This window comes from Bombyx mori, chromosome 2 (genome assembly GCF_030269925.1).
Source record: "Bombyx mori chromosome 2, ASM3026992v2".
NCBI lineage: Eukaryota > Metazoa > Arthropoda > Insecta > Lepidoptera > Bombycidae > Bombyx > Bombyx mori.
Genome location: NC_085108.1, coordinates 8,191,435 through 8,214,350, shown reverse-complemented (window position 1 = coordinate 8,214,350; position 22,916 = coordinate 8,191,435). Strand labels below are relative to the sequence as shown.

Sequence of the window (22,916 nt, the reverse complement as noted above, 5' to 3'; positions counted from 1 at the left end):
GTCGTGCGAATGTGAGTGACCGGTATTAAGTATGAGCTAACTTTTACGCTATCGAGAACGTTAAAAAGCTCGCAATAAGCACAAAAGTTGAGTAGCCCAACGGAGCTTGCTCAATGCGTGCTCACAACGTGTGTTCTGTACGGTTGCTTTAGCAAGAGTAAAGAGTAAACTGCCCTTTACTAATGAAACAAGTTGATTGTAATTTTTACTCCGTATATTCACCAGTGTCTGCCGTGTCGGGTGGGCTATGTACGACTGACCAAATGCAGGCGATGCACAAAACTGCATACGCTGCTAAATGTGTCCCTACATAAGCCCCTCCGTTTTTTAAATACATACATTTAAAAAAAAAAAATACATTTACATGCTTCAACTAATTTCTAAAATTGCAGACATTTCGTTAAACAATAAACATGACAAAAGAATATAAATTAACAGGATAAAAATTTAAACATAACATAAAAAAAAAAATTTTAACCTATACGTACATTTTACACAAATTACGTACGTTGGTTATTACATGAAACGAACGCGGTTACACGAAAGCGGTACTTCTTGCTTCCTGAGGTTGAGATTTAGGCGCGACTTCACGCAACTGGATGGTGGCAGCTGACGGACGGCCTTGTCCGAGCTGTACATCCCAGAACCTCATTTGTTTCCAAATATAATTCTGTGCACCCTTGCGACAGCGCGTAAACAGGAGGTATAAACCAGCGAGTATTAGGACTCCTACGATTACTCCAAGGCCAATAGATAAATACTGCAGATTCTGTAGGTTATCTGTCTACTGTCTCCTTATTTATCGTCAACGATTTGTCCTCTTCTTTAACAATAATAGTTTCCCATTTTGGGGTATCAGGTGTAGATGTTATCGTACATAAAATTTAAACGAAACTGGACAAATAATGTGCAAGAAGTACAATATGCATAAAAGTAATATATGTAAATAGCTGTCGACGTCACGTTCCAAATAATAAATTCAAAATAATTATTTTGTCGCATCATGAAATTGCTCAACCTCAATTAACAAATCGCACCGGTTTTCGTATTTGCCTACCGCTACGTGAGTATGTAGGAGTTGGAACGACAATACATTGTTTGGGCACTGATACATTAAAAGGCAAAACAATATCGTCCGTAATGGGCGGACATAAAGACGATGTTAGAACGTCCTCCTCGTTGAGAATATATGCCGGTTTTAATCTATCTATCGACACACGCGTTTCTCTATGTGGTAACTGAATTTTAAAAACCTTAGAAGTTCGCTGTAAAATTTTATAAGGTCCTGAATAAGATGGTTCGAGAGATGAACGTTCAACCTCATTTCGTACAAAAATGAATTTACACGTATTCAAATCAGGGTGTACAAAAATAGATTTTTGATCTCTGTTTTTAATTGAAACAGGACGAATTTTATGAATAGATTCTCTAATTTTCCGAATTAACTCTGCGTCATTATTACATTGTTGTTTTGTGTTAGCACAAAACTCTCCTGGTAACCTGATATTATCGCCATAAACCATTTGTGTTGCGCTGACACCTGTGTCGCTACGTGCAACAGCGCGTAGCCCGAGTAGGACCGTAGGTATCTGATCAATCGACGTACTGCCCGTGCATTCGAGCCTCGCTCGCAAAGATGTTTTGAGAGAACGATGTCAACGCTCGACGATACCATTGCACTGTGGGTGGTATGGTGTGGTTCTACTCTTCGCTACACCCAAGTACTTTAGAAGTGAGTTGAAGAGATGACTCTCGAATTGGGTACCTTGGTCACTAGTTAACCTAACGGGACATCCAAAACGCACTATCCAACCTTCATAAAACGCTTTAGCTACGGTGTTAGCAGAAATATCCTTTAGCGGGAAAGCCTCAGGCCACCGTGTGGTTCGGTCGATTAACGTCAACAAGTATCTATAACCTTCTTGTGACGTCGGCAGTGGGCCGACTAGATCTAAGTGAACATGTTCAAATCGATCTGCCCGCTGAAATTCGCCGAATCGCGATATGGTGTGTCTCGTGACCTTAACCTTTTGGCAATGAACACAGGTTTTGGCCCAGAGACCTACGTCCTTGTTCATATTCGGCCAATAAAATCTTTCGCTAACTAACTTCCGGGTCGACCTTATACCTGGATGGCTTAGATTGTGCAACATCTGGAATGCCTTTCGTCTAAAACTCTCAGGCAAATAGTGTCGAATACGGCTAGTTGACACGTCGCAATAAATGGTTTGATTAGAATCAGGTAATGAAACTTTTTTAATATTAAAATTAAAGTTCGTGTCCGGTGACTAACAATTCCGACAATTCGCCGTCAGCATTTTGCGCTTGGAATAATTCTTGGTAGTCGATGTTTGTGGGACACGTTACTGTCTCTATGCGCGATAAGCAGTCCGCAACTACGTTCTCGGAACCGTTCACATATCGAATATCAGTTGTGAACTCACTGATAAACATGAGCTGTCGAGTACGTCGTGGGGTATCTTTCGCGCTAGGTTTTTGACTAAACGCATGAGTTAACGGCTTATGATCTGTTAGCACTGTAAAAGTACGTCCTTCAAGCATATACCTAAAATGCTGTATGCTGAGGTAAATAGCTAACAGTTCCCGATCGTAAGCACTATACTTACGCTCCGTATCCGTCATACGTCTAGAAAAGTATCCTAAGGGTCTCCAAGAACCTCGGACTTCAGTTTGTAAAACCGCGCCTACGCAATCATTAGACGCGTCCGCCATGAGACATGAGGGAGCGTTTTCACTTGGATAAGTTAACAACGCTGCCTCTTGTAAGTTGCGTTTACACTGTAAAAACGCATTATCCGATTTTTCGTCACATAGAATCTTCGACTTATCCTTTTTCTTGGCGCCTTTTAAAAATTTATTGAGCTCTGCCTGCCGCTGGGCCGCTTTTGGTAAGTGAGCTCTATAGAAATTCAGCATCCCTAAAAATTGCCTCAACTTGTCAACAGTTTCTGGGCGAGGGAAATCGACTATCGCCTTGACCTTGTCCCCCAAAGGTAGCACACCGTCGCTGGACACTTGATATCCCAAGAATTCAATTTTCTGTTGACCGAAAACACATTTACTCAAATAAATGGTTATGCCGAATTCGTCAAAACGTTTAAAAATCGCGTCCAATTGCGACTTATGCTCATTCATATTTAGACTAGCGACAATTACGTCATCTAAATAACAATATAGAAAATCAGAACCTTCAATAATATCACCGTCAGAGCTCACAGCTTGTATTCCCTGCAACACCGAGTTGTTCATGAATCGTTGAAAGGTTTGGGCTGCATTTCTAAGACCAAAACTCATTCGCGGAAATTCATATAGACCGAACGGCGTGATAATTGCCGTCTTCTCTATGTCGTCGGGGTTTACAGGAATGTTGTGATAAGCTCTGCAGACGTCCAATCTAGAGAAAATAGTTTTATTAGGTAAGACATATGTAAAGTCTTGTATCCTTGGGATAGGATACAAGTCAGGTTTAGTTATGGCGTTCAAGGCTCTATAGTCGCCACAAGGTCTTAATTGGCCGTCTTTTTTAGGCACAACATGCAAGGGACTAGACAATGCTCCATTAGATGGACGACATATGCCCGTTTCCTGCATGAGTGTGAACTCAGCCTTGACTTTCTTATATCGGTCGGGCGGGAGCGGCCTTGAGCGCGCTGACACCGGCCGGCCGCTTGTCTCGATAAAATGCATAACTGAATGTTTAGGTACGTCTTTACAATTAATCGGTTTGCAAATATCTGGGTATTTAGACAATAATTGTTCATATGGATGATTAGAATCGATAGTTCTCAACGAGGGCTCATTCCAATTTACAACAGTGGCTACCGATGTTAGTTTGTCGATCAATTAATCTATGACCAGATAAATCCACTAAAAGTCTGTGATATTTTATGAAATCTGCTCCTAAAATAGGCTGTTTGACATCGGCTATTATAAATGTCCAATGATAATTACGTCTTAAATTTAAATCTAACACAATAGTTTTAAAACCATAAGTCTTAATTTCTGAACCGTTTGCGGCGTATAGCGTATAGTCGCACACTTTAGAATCGCACTTTTTCACTAACCTGCTGTTATACGGAATTACGGACACACTAGCACCAGTATCAATCAGAAAACGTAATCCTGTCGTAGAATCAGTAACTGTAAGGCGGTTGTTGGTAAGAAGACTCGTACAGCCATCCGCCGCGGGCTGCACCTCCACCAGTTTTCCGTGGTGTCCTTCCAGCTACAGGGCTGAACACACTTGTTGGCTTTAGTACGATATCTGTAGTGGTAATAGCAAAGCCAATCCGGGCTGCGTTGGGTACGTTTCGCGTTCGCACCCGGCCGGGATCGTGACCTTCCCCGGAACCTCTCGTTGTTACGATTGAAATTACGCCTGGGTCCCGAAGTAGAAACAGTCATGTTGTCAAGGCGTGAATTTATTTTCGCGATCTCCGCCAAAATAGATGTAGTAGACTCACCTTTTTCTGCGGCACCAACCTCTGAGAAGGCTGGATGTTTTCCAGCACTTTGTCGGCGAGTTTGGCGAGCTGTGCCAAATCGCTGGTCTCAGATACGGTGAGGACTGCGCGTACTGACATCGGGAGATGCCTTTTCCACAGCAAAGATAGAGTGTCCTCGCTCACCTTCCCCCGTGCCAGGTCAGTCATCTTCGTCAGCAGCTGGGATGGGCGCTGGTCACCAAGCTCCATCTCACCAATCAGCTTGTATCGTTTTCGGGCCTCTGACTCTTCAAAAACTTGAAGTAATTTCTCTTTCAGAGCATTATACCTATTTTTCTCCGGTGGTTTGGCCAAAAAATCGGTAACTTAGGCTATGGCCTCCTTGCTTAATTTCGCGATTACCAAGTTGTATTTTTGCTCGTCGCCTAGCTTCTGCGGGCACAGGATAGCCTCAATCTGGATAAACCAAAGGCGTGGTTGGTCCATCCAAAACTCTGGTATGCGTGATGATATGGTAATGCTTGACAGTTGGAGAGCAGCTTCCGGAGCCATGGTTTGCTTGAAATCGTCTGCGTCGGCCTGCGCCATGGTGCAGGAAATCGCAGTAGTGGGTCGTACCGGTCCAAGTCCCAAAAAACACTTTCACAGTACACAAAAGGCACGGTATAAATAAAGTTCGAATCCTCGGGGTCACCACTGTACGATTGCTTTAGCAAGAGTAAAGAGTAAACTGCCCTTTACTAATGAAACAAGTTGATTGTAATTTTTACTCCGTATATTCACCAGTGTCTGCCGTGTCGGGTGGGCTATGTACGACTGACCAAATGCATGCGATGCACAAAACTGCATACGCTGCTAAATGTGTTCCTACACACACACACCTACAAAGCCATGAAAGCCATAGTCAATCATAGAACTTGTCGCCGGAAGGCTGCGCGTGTATACTTGTATGTATGTGTGTAATGTGGTCGCCAAATAAATATTTATGAAGTGCTAAAACAGTGTTGACATTTCCTCTCACCCACAAAGGCACAAGTGACGCTTATAGACTCACAGCGTTGTGCTTTCGGAGCGGCATGGAACAAGCTAGAAAGCCATGTCACTCAAAACGCTTTTGGAAAAATAATTTCCAGGTTTTTTTTATTTATTGCTTAGATGAGTGGACGAGTTCACAGCCCACCTGGTGTTAAGAGGTTACTGGAGCCCATAGACATCCACAACGTAAATGCGCCACCCACCTTGAGACACAAGTTCCAAGGTCTCAAGTATAGTTACAACGGCTGCCCCACCCTTCAAACCGAAACGCATTACTGCTTCACGGCAGAAATGGGCAGGGTGGTGGTACCCACCCGCGCGGAATGTAATTTATCTGGTGCATTACCTTTTATAGTGGTCTCCATCAGGGCTTGGCTTTTTCAGTTCATCGTAATTTTTTTCGTGCTCTTTTCTTTCGTGACGCTTTCCTTCGTCAGACCTGAAACAATATCGTCTAACAGCCATGATAAAACATAAACCTGAGAGACAACACCAGGCGGTGCCACTGGTGTCCCGGAATACCCCGCTGGATCAGAACCAGCTTGATACGCCGTCAATCGGTTGCTCTTACACAACAATTTCTTGGAACTGCTTCCATGCAGCGCGGTAGAGTTAGCTTTTTTCCAGCCGATAAAAAAATTTAAGAACAAAACAAAGGAGACAATATAAATAAAGAAACAAAAGGAGGATCAATATCTTGATATGTCAGTCATGGTCGAATTCCGATCATTGATAGAAACGCTAAATTCATTTTGTAAACTAAATACAAGCCTTACCTCTTCTCTGAGCTGGCCACTGCGTCTTCGGGCTTGACCTGCTGTACCTTCTGGCTCATCTTCTGCACTACAGTCTCAATATCTCTCATTCTAGTACCGATAGCGTCTACTAACGCTTGGAGGTTCGATGATTTCACCTCTTTTTTCTCCTCTTGCACATCCTGAAATGTTTCCAGAAGATAATTCTCTGCGAAAATCTGCGAAGCACTGCTCTTGCTAGGGTCAGTGTTAGCAACTCTCCGGTTTGAGCCCCGTGAGCTCACCTACAAACATTAGGGTGAAGCTGAAATAGCCTCTCAAGGATATCAGCATAGGAAAAAAAAGAGGAAATGTCTTCTTGGATGTTTCACGAAATAAATTCACAAGTTCTTTTACGGCATAATATAAGCTCCCAAACCTTGACATTCTCTGCGTCCATCGAGGGATCGCGCTCCGTCCACTGATTGGGAGGTATCTCTGTCCAGGTTACCTGGTTCTGAATCTGAAAATTTAAGAAAGGTTTGAAATATAAGGGCTCTTGTTCCGATATACTATATGACATTATCGCTGACAGGTTCTTAGTTTCTGTAAAGGCAACTAGGAGAAGTTTCGTTATGGAATCGATGTCCCGGATACTGTGTGCTTAGTGAGAGTTTTTTAACGTTCTCGATAGCGTAAAAGTTAACTAATTTTGTATGCAGTTGGAACAGTACCCCTAGCGACCAACACAGGCAAATGATCCAATTCCATACAAATTTGAGTTAACTTTTACGCTATCGAGAACGTTAAAAAACTCGCAATAAGCACACTGGTCGGTTTCCCGACGACCCGAGCTTTCGTCTGAAAGTCTACCGCATTAAGCAAACTTACTTTTGTTTTAGGTTTTTTTGTCATTGCATCTGTGTTGCTGTTGTAAGCTTCATCCGAATTCCCGAGAGGCTAAAATAATGCCAAATATGAGAAAAATTTAGCGAATCTGAAACCGCTAGTTCATTGTTGTTGGACCACGTCGGTGTTGCGATATCTATACGCAAAGATAGGAATGTACCTACTGCTATGTTATAAAATTTTATTTGTAACATGTATTTTTTAATTTCAAAACAACACCCCTTAAATTTTTTATGTAACCATTCTCCGAAATGGTGAAACTGTCTTTTGAATCGATGATGAAGTTAAGACTGTTCGAAAACCTTTATAAACTACTACTTCAATAAAAAGTAATTGATTTTGGACTAACTACTGAATCGATCTATCAGCTAGTTGAAGAAATCTGATGTGTTAAACTACTACAGCGCCAAAAAGCAATACCTCAATGTAAAGACAGAACGAATTACGAATTAGATACGACCCTACGAATATTTGTTAATACGCTACGGTCACAGAGACAGAGTGCGGACACTTCACAAAATAAACATGTATTATTGACCTCCCACATCCCCGGGTTTGTATTATATTGTAAGAAATATACTCTTCTTTTCCTCTACCTTATCCTAGTGGGGTCGGCACAGCGAATTTTTCTATTCCATTCTCCTCTATCAGCCGTCATCTTAATACTCTCTCTCTCTCTCTCTCTCATATCGTCATTCACACACTCCATCCATGTCTTCTTCGGTCGACCTCTTCCCCCTCATTCCTAGTAAGAAATACACTATCTTCCCAAAATGCACCCTGACCTTGGTCTGTTGTAAAATATAACGATGGTTCAGAAATTAGATTTTCATTACAATTATATAGGAATCAATAAAACTGAAATTGCAAGAATTGCACTAGAAATTCATAGAACTATGCATCCCATCCATCATAATAATATTATAGTTTATTTCACAAGTGTGATTTACTTAATACAGCGCCACGTAGTACGGCTACGATGATGAGATATCACGTCCTTTGACCTCGGCATATAACAGCTAATTGGCTAAAGCTCTGTTCAAATTTGGACCTACAAAGCTATGTATGTGACTGCGTCGATTAATACTAACCTTATCTGTGGAAGCTGGTAATTCTTCGACGTCTTGATTTTCTGGTTCGTTTCTCTCTTCGTCAGGAATCTCATGGACGCGTTTTCGCCTGGAATGATAATATGTACAACATTTATAACCAAATCGCTTCACGAAGTTCACTCCACTCCTGCACACTGGCTGCTACTGTGCTTCTGGAGCACACGACAAGCATCATCATCATCATCATCATCATCATCCTATAGCAATTCACTGCTGGACATAGGCCTCTCCAATTGTTCGCCACTGAGCACGATCCTCGGCTTCTCTCATTCAGTTCCTGCCAGCCACCCTGCACAGATCAATACAAGGATCGAAGCCTGTTAAATACAAGGGCGGATCCAGCTTTGGCGCCAGGAGGGGGTCACATAGTCGTGGGCAAGTTAAGAACTTATAATTTAATTTTGATAACAATAGATAATAAATAAATCATGATGTTCTTCAATTAGTCCAAGTTAGTTCAAGTCCTGGAACTAGCTCAGGGGGGGGGGGTCATGACCCCATGACCCCCCCCCTGGATCCGCCGTTGGTTAAATAAAATCATTTACATTGTAATCTGTGCGTCATTCTTGACCGAAAAAACCTGCACAGCAATGAGTCAACAAAAATCAAAAACTAATTTCAACAATGCACGAATAATTACCATTCACCTTTATAATCAGTTCTTGATAGGGAATTCTGTATCAACACCCTTTGGCTTGGTACTTAAAACTGGACCTGGATTGTAAAAACGTAATTGTAAGCGTATTTTACCTTTCAATATCCCTTTTCGGTTCCTTCTCATCGTTGTTCGTAGATAGTGCTATCTGCAATGGATTAATTTAATAAGTAGTACCTATCCATTCCTGCACTTTCATTGAAAATAAAACAAGATGGCTTTTTTCATTAACTTCGTAGAACGAGCCACCTGGGGTTCAGTGGTCATCGGAGCTCATAGACACCACAACGTGAACATTACCACTCAGACGCAGACATGAGGGCGAACCGTCATCTGTGTGTGCTGTAAAACCTAACCTTGGATATTTACAGAAATATTTATATTATGCAGAGTATGAGCATGAAATACCTAGGATACGTACTGGTGGTAAGACCTCTTGAGAGTCCGCGCGGGTAGGTACCACCACCCTGCCTATTTCCGCCGTGAAGTAGTAATGCGTTTCGGTTTGAAGGGCGGGGCAGCCGTTGTAACTATACTTGAGACTTTAGAACTTATATCTCAAGGTGGGTGGCGCATTTACGTTGTCTATGGGCTCCAGTAACCACTTAACACCAGGTGGGCTGTGAGCTCGCACACCCACCTAAGCAATAAAAGGAAAAAAACATGATATTTGTGTTTACCACGATATCCGGCGTGGGAGCGGATCTGAGCACTGCTTCCTTGCAGTTCGGATCCTCGGTGGTTCTCTTTTCAGATCTCAGAACTTGCTCGTGTTTCGGGGCGTCCTGCTCTGATAGTTCATACACTGGGCCTTTCTGCTCCGTCTCTCTGATGATACACACATTATTTGTAAGTAAATAAACTTATCTTCTTCATTATTTTGTGGGTGTACGCTCCCGCAAGAGATTATAAACAAACTGAACTACGGATGGCGCTTACTCAGCACAATAGACTTGAAAATTAGGTCGTGGATTGACTTTTTGTTACATCAAAAGTTTTTTTTATTGCTCTTGTAGGCAGCCGAGCATACGGCCCACCTGATGGTGAGCAGTTACCGTCGCCCATGGACTTCAGCAATGCCAGGGGCAAAGCCAAGCCGCTGCCTACCGCTTAATACTCTCCGCAAGCCTTGTTTGAAGAAGGACATGTCATAGCGCTCGGGAAACACCGTGGAGGGGAGCTCATTCCAAAGCCGGATGGTACGTGGCAAAAAAGACCGTAGTCGTAGTAGTAGGAAAGTACGTAGATAAACGAGCACTTATTGAGGAAGACCAGGTAGGCAAGGATGGATCGTGTGAAAAGTAATGTAATAAATTGTGAGTACTGAGTTTTTTAACGTTGGACCAGATTGTAGTTTTAGGTCAATTCCTTTCAATCTACAAAAATAGTCTACTCTACTCTACTATAATAATAATCGTGTCTATTTTTATAATCGTTTAAGCTTTTTACTTGTTCAAGAAACTGGTATCGCCCGGCGGAGGTTTCTTCATCTTGTACATGTGGCTCCAGGGGGCCGCTGGGAGCGTTTCCCACGGCTGCCCCAGGACTCTGGTCCACACTTCACCCCGCACAACTACAAGACATCTGAAAGTGTTCAAACTTTGAGGATTAGTCTTACATTTTTAAATAGTTGCTAGGAATTGATATTCTTGTATATCGCTTTTGGTGTCTGTCAAGCCAAGTCGGTCACTTTGTAGGTTACTACAAAGATTTACAGATCAACAAATAGACGATGCACAGAATAAGATGTTATGGCAGATTCTTTTTTTTATGATTGAATTATTACTGGTGGCCCGAAGGCCTTTCCAGTTTCACCAGGACAGGTGGGCGAGTAAAGGCTCAGCCAGGCAAGGGCGGATCCAGCTTTGGCGCCAGGAGGGGGTCACGTAGTCAAATTCAGATGCGTTCGTTCCCAAACGTTTGCCATTATACAAAGTTATTATATTATATTAAATTAATTAAATATTGAAGGTATGTAGTTACATAAAACCTGTATGGTGACAAAATATATAAATAAAATCATTATATTCTATTAGTAGTCGACCTAAGTCCTGGACCCAGCTCAGGGGGTGGTCATGACCCCCATGACCCTCCCCCTGGATCCGCCATTGCAGCCAGGAGGGGTGGGATTTGCTAACAGCTGCCCGAGAGCCTCCATAGGAGACCTAACAACTCAAGAGCAGTTGTTTCGCGAATGAATCTACTAACGGATCAGAATCGCAACGCGCCGAGAAGAACCGGCGTGTAACTCGGCGGACTGATGTTTAGGTTAGATTAGGGCTGATGCACGTCGAACTCTTTGCCGAGCTCTACGAGTACGGTTACCGGGGTCCCTAAGACTACTCCTAGTGTTAGAGCTGAATGCATCTAATGCAAAGGTTATTTGATCTGATGGAACCGTAAGGACGTGAGGGCAGATTCTAACGGCACTGCTTGAATTACTTCGTTTCGATAAGTGTCAAATAATTTTTTGAGACGAGCCAAATAAAAAATTCTCGTGTTCAATTCTAAATATACCGTTTGACAGTTTTTAAGAATCTATATATTAATACGTGAAGGAAAAACTTTGTATGCCTTTTTACGAAAATTGCGCGGACGGAGGAGTACGAAATTTTCCACACTTATAGAGAATATAGAGAAGGAGTGCAGAATGTAAATTTTTTTTTAAATTATGCCTAAAAATGCATTAAATTAATAAAAAAACATTACACACACTACCATGTATTTGACGCACACACGCATGCATACTACACTCGGGTGCAATAAAATCGCACATCTGTACATTTTTTGAAAAATATTATTTACTTCTTTTAATTTAAAAAAATACATATATTTTTTAACATAGGGTTAAAGGTTAGTTCAATACCTATTCAATGATACCATATAAGTGGAGATAAGGTTACTTTCTTGAGGAAAATAAAATACAACAACAATTTAATCTTTATTACAAAATGATTACTCAACTAAACCGTTTAAAATTTGGGGAAAAAACAAAAAAAATACTGAAGAATCATTTATTTGTAACAAGTATTGCCCCCTCTTGCCCGGATTACAGCTTCACACCGATTCCCCATCGACTCTATCAAGTTTCTGATCAAGTCTTGTGGCATGGCGTCCCATTCCTCTTTGAGCGCATTTTGTAGCTCCTGGAGATTAGCTGGAGCACTATTTCGACCTCTAATTTTTCTTTTTAATTCGTCCCACAAGTGTTCAATCGGATTAAGGTCCGGGCTCCGAGCTGGCCACTCCATCACGGGTACATTTACTTCTTGTAAGTATTGTCTCACTATCGCAGCGGTATGAGGTCTTGCATTGTCATGCATAAAAAGGAAGTTACTTCCAATTAAACGGCCAAATGGTACGACATGTTATGACAAGACAAGCTCTGTTTTTCGTTCGAGTGAGATACCTCCCCAGAACATACACGAACCATCGCCGTATGCTACACGTTCTGTGATGCAACATTGGGAAAATCGCTCTGAGCGCCTTCTGTAGACCCTTCCACATCCATCATTATCATGAAGACACATTCTGGACTCGTTTGAGAACAGGACTGCTTTCCACTGGTCGGCTGTCCAGTTGACGTGTTCTTGTGCAAATCGAAAACGAGCCCGGAGGTGAGCTGGCGTCAATTTAGGGCCATTTGCTGGCCTATGCGCAGTCAAACCACCTTCGGCAAGTCTCCTTCTGACTGTCCACCTGCTGACTACCACTTCACGCACCTGTTGAAGCTGCTGTGCAAGTTCAACGGCAGTCAAACGACGATTTCGCAACGCTGTCGTTACAAGAAATCTGTTGTCGCGCTGTGTTGTAGCTCTTGCTCGACCAGATCCTCGTCGCCTTTCAAAGCCACCAGTCTCCCGATAGCGCTGGTACACACGACGAACTGAATATCGGCTGATATTCAGTTGTCGAGCTACAGCTCTCTGGTTCTGGCCCGCTTCAATTAGAGCGACGACTTGAGCGGCTTTTTCCGGAGTAGTATCCATCTTTTTCAGACAAATGCAATTGGAGTCACTAGAGGTCTTATCAGGTTAAGCGTTGGCTTGCAACTGATGACGTTTTACACAAAACATGCCTTTTTATACCTGCAGTTGCTTGCAAACTGCAGTGAGTTGAGGGAGCAATTTTTGGAGTTTGCTGTTGTCGTTTTGTTTCAGCAGGCAGGTAAACTTATCATGTCTTATGTGGTATCATTGAATAGGTATTGAACTATCCTTTAACCTTATGTTAAAAAATATATGTATTTTTTTAAATAAAAAGAAGTAAATAATATTTTTCAAAAAATTTACAGATGTGCGATTTCATTGCACCCGAGTGTATTTATTTATTGTCAAACTTTTGTTCTTAACGTCTGGGGTCAAATTGAGAATACGTTAAATATTGTTTGTCTTTATTAATATTTTTCTATAGTGTAGTCTGGGCGAAATTTTTGATTATAGAAGTATAATAGTCTTCGAAAACAGAATCATAATAGTGTACAAACTTACAGTTTCAATTTATAGTCGAATTTCGACTACCGCGGGACTACTCGTTTAAATAAAGCTATTAAGTACCTAAGTCTTGTGCAGCAAAAAGGGAACTGCATGTTTGTATCTTCGACGACTTCCTCGCATTCTATCGCCGATTCTGGGGCTTCCACGCGCTTGCAACTGTGGATGATGGAGAAACAATTTCATGTTTATGTACAATCAAACTGAAGTGTTTGTCGCATGTAATCATCCGAATGCAAACCTGGAGTGAACTGCGGGGCAGGTTTTCTAATTTTTTAGAGTTTATTGTGTTTAACTTATTTCGCAGATAAACTTTTCTTAAGAAATTTTGAAATATTTTCTCGGCAAAAAATTTGGCCGTGGTTTTATTTTATTTTTTTATTGCTTAGATGGATGGACGAGCTCACAGCCCACCTGGTGTTATGTAGTTACTGGAGCCCATAGACATCCACAACGTAAATGCGCCACCCACCTTGAGATATAAGTTCTAAGGTCTCAAGTATAGATACAACGGCTGCCCCACCCTTCAAGCCTAAACGCATTACTGCTTCACGACAGAAATAGGCAAGGCGGTGGTACCTACCCGTGCGGACTCACAAGGTCCTACCACCAGTAATTACGCAAATTATAATTTTGCGGGTTTGATTTTTATTGCACGATGTTATTCCTTCACCGTGAAAGCCGACCGTGAGTGAACATTTGTTAAGTACCTACATATCTCATTAGAAAAATTAGTACCCGCCTGCGGGATTCGAACACCGTTGCTTCGCTACATACGAATGCACCGGACGCCTTATCCTTTAGGCCACGACGACTTCAAATTAAAAGTAGTTGTCAAGACTCTGAGTTCCAGAACTTACCCGACCGTGTAGATAGCGAGGTTCCTACCCCCGGGCTGACAGCGGTGCCTCGTGCAAGAGTACGCGTCAGCCCACTCTGAATACGCGGCGTGCTTCTGCATTGTCCTCGGGTCCGTGCAGTCTGTGGACATCAAATGGGTTGAAATCATTCAAAATCCGACGACATCCGCAGCCGGGGACATTTAGCGACACTGCTGATTTCGGGTTTGAATGGATCTTTAGTAACAGTAAAATACTAATGACATATTGCATTTATTGGCATTTATTGGACACCTTGGTGGCGGTAGGCGAAGGACTGCCATCGCAGGAGCGTCGCCCCACAATATTGCAATATGCAACATTGCATATTATCTACAATACAAATCTGAAATGAAATCTGTGTGCTTAGAACGAGTTTTTTAACGCTCTCGGTAACGTAAAAGTTAACTCGATTTGGTATGGAGTTGGAACGTTTGGTTACGTTTGCCGCTAAGGGCGCTGTTCCAACTGCCTACAAATTTGAGTTAACTTTTACGCTATCGAGAGCGTTAAAAAACTCGCACTAAGCACACTGAACAGGGCAAGACTGTTGTGTGATTCAAATGCAAATACCGGGGCACATAATAATATGTAGGCATCACAAACCCAAAAAATGTTGTGAACGCTTCTGTATCTAATACGACTGACTAAAACATCAGACCAGAACACGCGAATGCTGCGAAATTGGGTAGGCTTGATACCATCATCTCGTTTGTACCATCGCACCGCCCGCCACCGGAGTAGAGTTCATCCATACTACCTGGAGCCACTGCGGTCATCGACAGTGCGTTTCCAGAGGTCTTTTTTGCCACGTACCATCCGGCTATGGAATGAGCTCCCCTCCACGGTGTTTCCCGAGCGCTATGACATGTCCTTCTTCAAACCAGGCTTGTGGAGAGTATTAAGCGGTAGGCAGCGGCTTGGCTCTGCCCCTGGCATTACTAAAGTCCATGGGCGACGGTAACCACTCACCATCAGGTGGGCCTTATGCTCGTCTGCCTACAAGAGCAATGAAAAAAAAGCCACCAGTAAAATTTTGGGGGAGGTTTGTAATTTAGGAAAGGATAACACTACTACGGATGAGTTAAGGGGATCCAGTAGTAATAGCTACTACGTCAAAAAAATGTTTTGTCATTGAAAGTCTGACTGTACGGTACGATCGAAAGAGACCAAGCATGAGTGGGCCACTGCACTTATTGTTATAAACAAACTTACACTGATCCTTGAAAGAGTCGTTTGATGGTCCAGCGCTGATGGTGGTGATCAATCCCACCAGTACAAAGGCTAACATTGTCATTGATAGGAGTTGACCAAACGAATGCGGTGTGTGCGACGGTCCCTACAAGGAGTAATCGGATAATTGGTACAGTCAGAAAGAAAAATAAATTTATTTTGAAATTGTCTTTAACTGAAAAATAATTTGATGTATTTTTTGTATAACTGGTGTAATTATATTTTTTTCAAGATTTATATCATACTAGCTTTTGCCCGCGACTTCGCGTGGAATAGTTACTTTGGCATAACGCTAAATTTTACCCGCGACTTCATTTACAGTACTCAGGATTGGAACTTCATTACTGAACCGGTAGATGGCGTTGAAGAAGCTAGATTTTGAGATTTTTTGACAAACAATTTTTTTATTTTTCGTACAAAATATATATTTTTTTAATACTAAAAAGTATCCTATGTTACTTCTAATACCTCCAACAATATGTGTACAAAGTTTCATGATGGTCGGTTGAGTAGTTTTCGCGTGAAAGCGTAACAAACAAACTTACATTCACATTTATATATTAGTAGGGATTATTATTAGAAAATTACTCTGTGACAAAATTAAGCTGTCAACAACTCACCTAATCTCACGCTCTGATGGGAATACATCGACATCATAACATGAGACGTGGATGTCTCAATTCTCGAGTCAATATTTTACTTGTGTTAGGGCGTATTATGAGCGCCGACTGGTGGGTGCCCTCATCTGCTCTACATCTGTCGCGAGGCAGATATGGGTTCCAAGTTAGAAGGGTGGGGCAGGAGTTCTGCAATGCCATTGAAAATTGGAACTCATGTCTTACGACAGAAGTCAGCATTCGGTTTGGAAAAAAATACCCGTGAGTGTTGACAGCGGCACGAGAGAGAGAGAGAGAGAGAGAGAGAATACACTTTATTGCACACCAAAACACAATTTACATTCAAAAAACAATCAAAAATTCGAGTCAAAAATCAAAAACACGAGTCGTGTATAGAAAACCTTAGCTGAAAGAATATAATTAGATTTTTAGTAAAACGTTTTTGTTCACCACTGTACTTGATATCAGAACATAAAGGAAAAAAGTAAATGTTTACAAACTTACACATCCGCTGGCTGTGCGCTCGTTACTTAGTGGTAGAGAATGAGCTTTTAATATGCGATCGCTCGCTCGATACCGGAGACTCAAATATTCCAAACTAGCTGACCCGGCAGACTTCGTAGTGCCTCAATCGATAAATAAAAGACCTAAGATTTTGTATAAAATAAACTTAAAACAAACAAAAGGAATCCGTCCTACGGGAGACACATCAAAGAAAAAACAAAATTGTTATTTTTATTTAATTTCATATCTATCTACCTCCTAAACTTTTTCTGGACTTCCATAAATAATTCAAGACCAAAATTTGCCAAATCGGTCCAGCCTTTTACGAGTTTTAGCGAGACTAACGAACAGCAATTCATTTTTATATATATAGATAGAATAAACATATTTTATGACCTACGTTTTAAAACGAGACCCCACCCATGACAAGTGGATTATAATTAAATTCAAATAGAGCTCGCAGCCCATCTGGTATTGTGACTACCATAGCCCACAGACATCATAACATCAATGCTACCACCCACGTCGAGACTTGAGGTCTTATGTCTCAATAGTAATAATTACCCAAATTATAATTTTTAACAGTTTTGTTTTTATTACACAATGTTATTCCTTCACTGTTGAAGTCATTTTTGTGAAGAACATTTAAACGTATTCCAGAAGAAGCATTGGTATCGGAACACTCGAACCCCGGCGCGGCGTCGCTCAAGCCGCGTACGCCGGCTGACTTATGCCTCAGACCGCGACCACTACGTGCCCCGGATCGATTATAAGTGTAACTTTAATTTATTTAAAAAAGGCGTGGTAGCTTTCTTTTTTTTTATTGCTTAGATGGGTGGACGAGCTCACAGCCCACCTGGTGTTAAGTGGTTACTGGAGCCCATAGACATCCACAACGTAAATACGCCACCCACCTTGAGATATAAGTTCTAAGGTCTCACGTATAGTTACAACGGCTGCCCCACCCTTCAAACCGAAACGCATTATTGCTTCACGGCAGAAATAGGCAGGGTGGTGGTACCTACCCGCACGGACTCACAAGAGGTCCTACCTCCAGTAATTACGCAAATTATAATTTTGCGGGTTTCATTTTTATTACACGATGTTATTCCTTCACCGTGGAAGTCAATCGTGAACATTTGTTGAGTACGTATTTCATTAGAAAAATTGGTACCCGCCTGCGGGATTCGAACACCGGTGCATCGCTACATACGAATGCACCGGACGTCTTATCCGTTAGGCCACGACGACTTCAAAGCTCTTAGCATTTAGCGACTTTAATCTCACCATAAAAATAAGTAGCCCCGGTAAGCAACAAATTAAGGAGCGGACGGTTGGCGTGGTATGGACATGTGATGCGTAGAGAGGAGATGCATGTGACTAGGAGATGTATGGAAACGGTAGTGCAACTAAGTAGTGTAATTTTTTTATTCAACATAAATGAAAGTACATACTTACTTGTTGAACGTCAAAAAGAACTAACGCCAATTCACAAAAACTAGCCTAGAACTGGCAAGAAACTCAGCGGGCATGTCTTTTTTTTTAAATATTACATTATTTTTTTATATTAGATTTTTTTAAATATTCATTGTTACAAGATGTAACTATTATAACGTAACAATTATTGCAATATTGAAATGCCCGGAGAGAGCAATCCCAATTTTTGCAATCTTCTAGATAATCATTGACTTTATAGTAAGCTTTATTGCACAGATGTTCTTTAATAGTTTTCTTAAACCTATGTATATGTAGGTTCTGAACATCTTGTGGGGTTTTGTTGTACAGGCGCACAGACAGACACCTGAATGAATTTCGTATCTTATGTAACCTACTCATCGGCACATCAAGGTTGTGTTTGATCAAAAGCTACCGCCATCTAAAGCATGTCTTGATGGATCCTCCGGATTCACTCTCGGTGCATAAAGACTCCCCAAGCATTGGTTTGTGGCCGCATCTTCTCAGTGGGTCGCGAACCGGTGGTAGATTCAGCGAAGAACTGCTCTTGCTATGGCCAGTTCACCAATTCCGTCAAGTTGAGCCAATGCGCTCACATATCAGTCCCTGAGTTGTTAGAATACCTCCTTAGGCTACCAGTGATTCCTATCAACAAAATGAGGAATTGCTTATGTATTTATAATTACATAAGTAATTAATTAGTAATTGTTCCGGTTTGGCAGCAAAATAAACTGCGTTGGTTTGATTTGTAGCACGAATTTATTGAATAGCAATAAGTCGATATAAGGGAAAGCAGTTCAAAATTAAAGGGTAGAGAAGGGAAAATAATGGAACCATGGAACATACGGTATAAAACACAGAGAGAACCGAATGCCCTCCGTAGACTCAGAGGTTCCAAGCGATCCGTGAGAGCGGGACTATCGACCATCCGAACAGCGTTTCTGTATGGAGTCAAATGGAAGTAGCTGGTATTTGGGAGCCCCGGCCCAGAGGTGAGAGCAGTACGCCACGCGAGGCCAGACCTGAGCTTTATAAAGCGCAAGTCTCTGCCCAGGCGTGAAATACCGCTTCGCTCTGTTGAGGACTCCCAACATTTTAGAGGCCAACTAGCTGTACCCGTCCGCTTCGCTGGCCCTTGTTATAGATACATGTTAACTATTGTATAGAGTATTATGTAAGGGGTACCGTATATAATTAAACAGGTACCAGACTGGTAAAGTAATGTAGTAGGTAGTTGAATGAAGTCCGCGGGCGGTGAGGTGTGAGTGCGGACCGGCTTCGGCTCCCATGAGCTGTCAGTTCCTGAGTCCTTCAAGCCGCAGGGCGAGGTGGCTCCGCGGTAGAGTATCGCGGACTCCTGGCTGAGCCTTTGCTCGCCCACCTGTCCTGGTGAAACTGGAAAGGCCTTCGGGCCACCAGTAATCTCTCAATCATAAAAAAAAAAAAAAAAAAGTATCGCGGAACTAAAAATAATTAAATTTATAGGGTTTTTCTATTCTAAATTCGGTAACACATCTGTAGGGGAGAATCCCTCAAGTGTCTTAGAAGGAAATATGACTCTATGTGGCAGATGCTAAGGTACAGATTCTATTGTAATATGAGTGCACAGTGAAGTAGTACTGTCTTTAAAGAAATTATTATAAATTTTTAATCAAAATTCATGACGACGGACAAATACATACCGTGTAGCGTGTTATTGTGTAGTGGTAAGTGACATGGTCACTACACAAGGGGGTCGCAGGTTCGAATCCCACCAAGGGAAGATATTTGTATGATAAATATAAATGTATTTTCCAGGGTTATGGATGTATATTAAATATATGTATGTGTATAATAAAAATCTTACATTTATTTCCGTTATCTGGTACCTGTAACACAAGTTCTTTACGAACTTAGCACGGGACCAGTTAACGTGGCGTGATTGTTAGTAAATATTTATTATTATTTTATTATTTTATAATTATGGTTAGTACCATATGGAATGTTTCACGGTTCACAACTTTCATTTTGAAACGTCTCAGCAGTTATAGTTCCCGCTTAATACCAGGTGGGCCCTGAACTAGTATACCATCTGGTCGTAAGTCGTAATCGAAGGCCTATGGACATCACTACGTCAATGCGTCCAACCACGACATGAGACACTTACCCTTTAATTTTTATTGCTTAGATGTGTGGACGATCTCACGGCCCACCTGGTGTTAAGTGGTTACCAGAGTCCATAAACATCTACAACGTAAATGCCGCCATCCATCTTGAGACATCAGAGTTCTAAGGTCTCAGATTTTACAGTACAACGGCTGCTCCACCCTTCAAACCGAAACGCATTACTGCTTCACGGCAGAAATAAGCGGGGCGGTGGTACCTACCCGTGCGGACTCACAAGAGGTCCTACTATACCACCAGTAATTACGCAAATTATAATTTTACGGGTGTAATTTTTATTAAACGATGTTATTCCTTCACCGTGGAAGTCAATCGTGAACATTTCTTGAGTACGTATTTCATTAGAAAAATTGGTACCCGCCTGCGGGATTCGAACACCGGTGCATCGCTACATACGAATGCACCGGACGTCTTATCCTTTAGGCCACGACGACTTCAAAGTTACATCTATACTAATATTATAAAGAGGAAAGATTTGTTTGTTTGTTTGTTTCGAATAGGCTCCGAAACTACTGAACCGATTTGAAAAATTCTTTTTCCATTAGAAGCCGACATTGTCCCTGATGAACATAGGCTACTTTTTTTATTTATTTTTTATTTATTTTTTTTGGTTTCATGTGTGTTTTAATGTTTCCGAAGCGAAGCGAGGGCGGGTCGCTAGTTTTGAAAACCTTTCAAACCGAAACGTATTACTGCTTCGCTGCAAAAATAAGTGGTGATACCTATTCCGGACTTGCAGAACGCCTTACAACCAGCAATTACCCATATTATAATTTTTGAGAATTACGCGACACGACTTCAATAAAAATAAAACATTATCTCTATATATAAAAATGAATTGCTGTTCGTTAGTCTCGCTAAAACTCGAGAACGGCTGAATCGATTTGGCTAATTTTGGTCTTGAATTATTTGTGGAAGTCCAGAGAAGGTTTAAAAGGTAGATAATTAAGAAAAAGCCCAGACATAAATAAAAATAACAATTTTGTTTTCCCTTTGATGTGTCCCCCGTCGGACGGATTCCTTTTGTTTGTTTTAAGTTTATTTTGTACAAAAGTTTAGGTCTTTTATTTATCGATTGAGGCACTACAAAGTCTGCCGGGTCAGCTGGTTTTTAATAAAAAAGACGTAAGCTGTCACTAGAATTATTTGTGTTTGAGGTGCGACTCCGTGCGTGATTACATTGATTGTAATAACAATTAATAGTAATTAATTCAGGTCAGGAACGAAACCGTGCTTCAGCGCGTTCATATGTCCCGGAAAATGCTGCCTGCTATCAAAAAGCGCAAGATAGAGTATCTCGGCCACGTGCTCAGGAACGATCGATACATGCTGCTGCAGCTGATAATTATGGGCAAAGTTTTTTTTTTTTTTTTTTTTTATTGCCCTTGTAGGCAGACGAGCATACGGCCCACCTGATGGTGAGTGGTTACCGTCGCCCATGGACTTCAGCAATGCCAGGGGCAGAGCCAAGCCGCTGCCTACCACTTAATACTCTCCACAAGCCTCGTTTGAAGAAGGACATGTCATAGCGCTCGGGAAACACCGTGGAGGGGAGCTCATTCCATAGCCGGATGGTACGTGGCAAAAAAGATCTCTGGAAACGCACTGTGGATGACCGCAGTGGCTCCAGGTAGTATGGATGAACTCTACTCCGGTGGCGGGCGGTGCGATGGTAAAAACGAGATGCCGGTATCATCTCGAACAATTCCTCAGAGCACTCCCCATGGAACATGCGGTACAGAATACAGAGGGAACCAAAGTCCCTCCGCAGACCCAGAGGCTCCAAACGATCCGAGAGAATGGGATTATCGACAATCCGAACGGCCCTCCTCTGTATGGAGTCAAATGGAAGAAGCTGGTATTTGGGAGCCCCGGCCCAGAGATGGGAGCAGTACTCCACGCGAGGCCGGACTTGTGCTTTATAAAGCAAAAGTCTTTGTCCAGGCGTGAAGTACCGCTTCGCTCTGTTGAGGACTCCCAGCATTTTGGACGCCAACTTGGCTTTGCCTTCCAAATGACTCCGAAACTGGACATCGCTCGAAATGTCGACCCCAAGTATCCCGATACTCTCGGAAGGTTGCAGGGATACTCCTTGGAATTGCGGCGCCATGACAAAGGGGTCCTTCTTCGCAGTGAACGCGCAAACTTGTGTCTTTATCGGGTTGAATTGAACTAAGTTCAATTCACCCCATTCGGAGACTCGCCCCAGAGAGTTCTCCACTTCAGACACAAGTTTTGATCGTCTCTCTTGCACCGCGCTCCGAGAGAGACTCTGATGGCCGATATATCGCGCATCCCCCGTGCTGTCATCCGCATAGCAATGCATGCCATCAATAGACAGCATGTCATTGATATACAGGATGAAAAGCGTGGGGGAGAGCACCGAACCTTGTGGAACGCCAGCGTTAATGGTCATGGTATCAGAGCAGTCACCGTCTACAACGACCGTGATGCTCCGCCCATCCAAAAAGCTAGCGATCCACTTGCAGAGTCCCTCGGGGATTCCGTAAGATGGTAGCTTCGATAGAAGTGCCCTATGCCAGACCCTGTCGAAGGCCTTCGCGATATCAAGGCTCACAGCAAGAGCCTCGCCCTTGCTCTCCAAGGCTTCAGCCCACCTGTGAGTAAGGTATACAAGAAGATCGCCAGCTGAGCGACCGTG

At 42.2% G+C, this 22,916-nt stretch overlaps 1 protein-coding gene across 5 annotated transcripts in view; it reads right to left on the bottom strand.

Moving 5' to 3' along the window:
• Window positions 1-22,916, bottom strand: part of LOC101736094 (uncharacterized) — a 41,395-nt gene that overhangs the window by 1,812 nt on the left and 16,667 nt on the right. The window contains exons 2-14 of one of the 5 annotated variants that reach the window (XM_062673692.1): window positions 16,637-16,715; window positions 16,136-16,321; window positions 15,498-15,621; window positions 14,265-14,385; window positions 13,468-13,563; window positions 10,361-10,495; window positions 9,592-9,739; window positions 9,007-9,059; window positions 8,236-8,323; window positions 7,127-7,195; window positions 6,675-6,758; window positions 6,278-6,438; window positions 5,848-5,940 (exon numbers count right to left, since the gene is read on the bottom strand). In XM_062673692.1, coding sequence (XP_062529676.1) covers window positions 5,848-5,940; window positions 6,278-6,438; window positions 6,675-6,758; window positions 7,127-7,195; window positions 8,236-8,323; window positions 9,007-9,059; window positions 9,592-9,739; window positions 10,361-10,495; window positions 13,468-13,563; window positions 14,265-14,385; window positions 15,498-15,579 — 1,130 coding nt within the window. In that variant the 5' untranslated portion in view covers window positions 15,580-15,621; window positions 16,136-16,321; window positions 16,637-16,715. Of the gene's footprint in view, window positions 1-209; window positions 5,531-5,847; window positions 5,941-6,277; window positions 6,439-6,674; window positions 6,759-7,126; window positions 7,196-8,235; window positions 8,324-9,006; window positions 9,060-9,591; window positions 9,740-10,360; window positions 10,496-13,467; window positions 13,564-14,264; window positions 14,386-15,497; window positions 15,622-16,135; window positions 16,322-16,636; window positions 16,716-22,916 lie in introns of those variants that run through there. The other 4 variants (XM_062673690.1, XM_012690886.4, XR_009975534.1 and 1 more) reach the window with 4 other exon arrangements.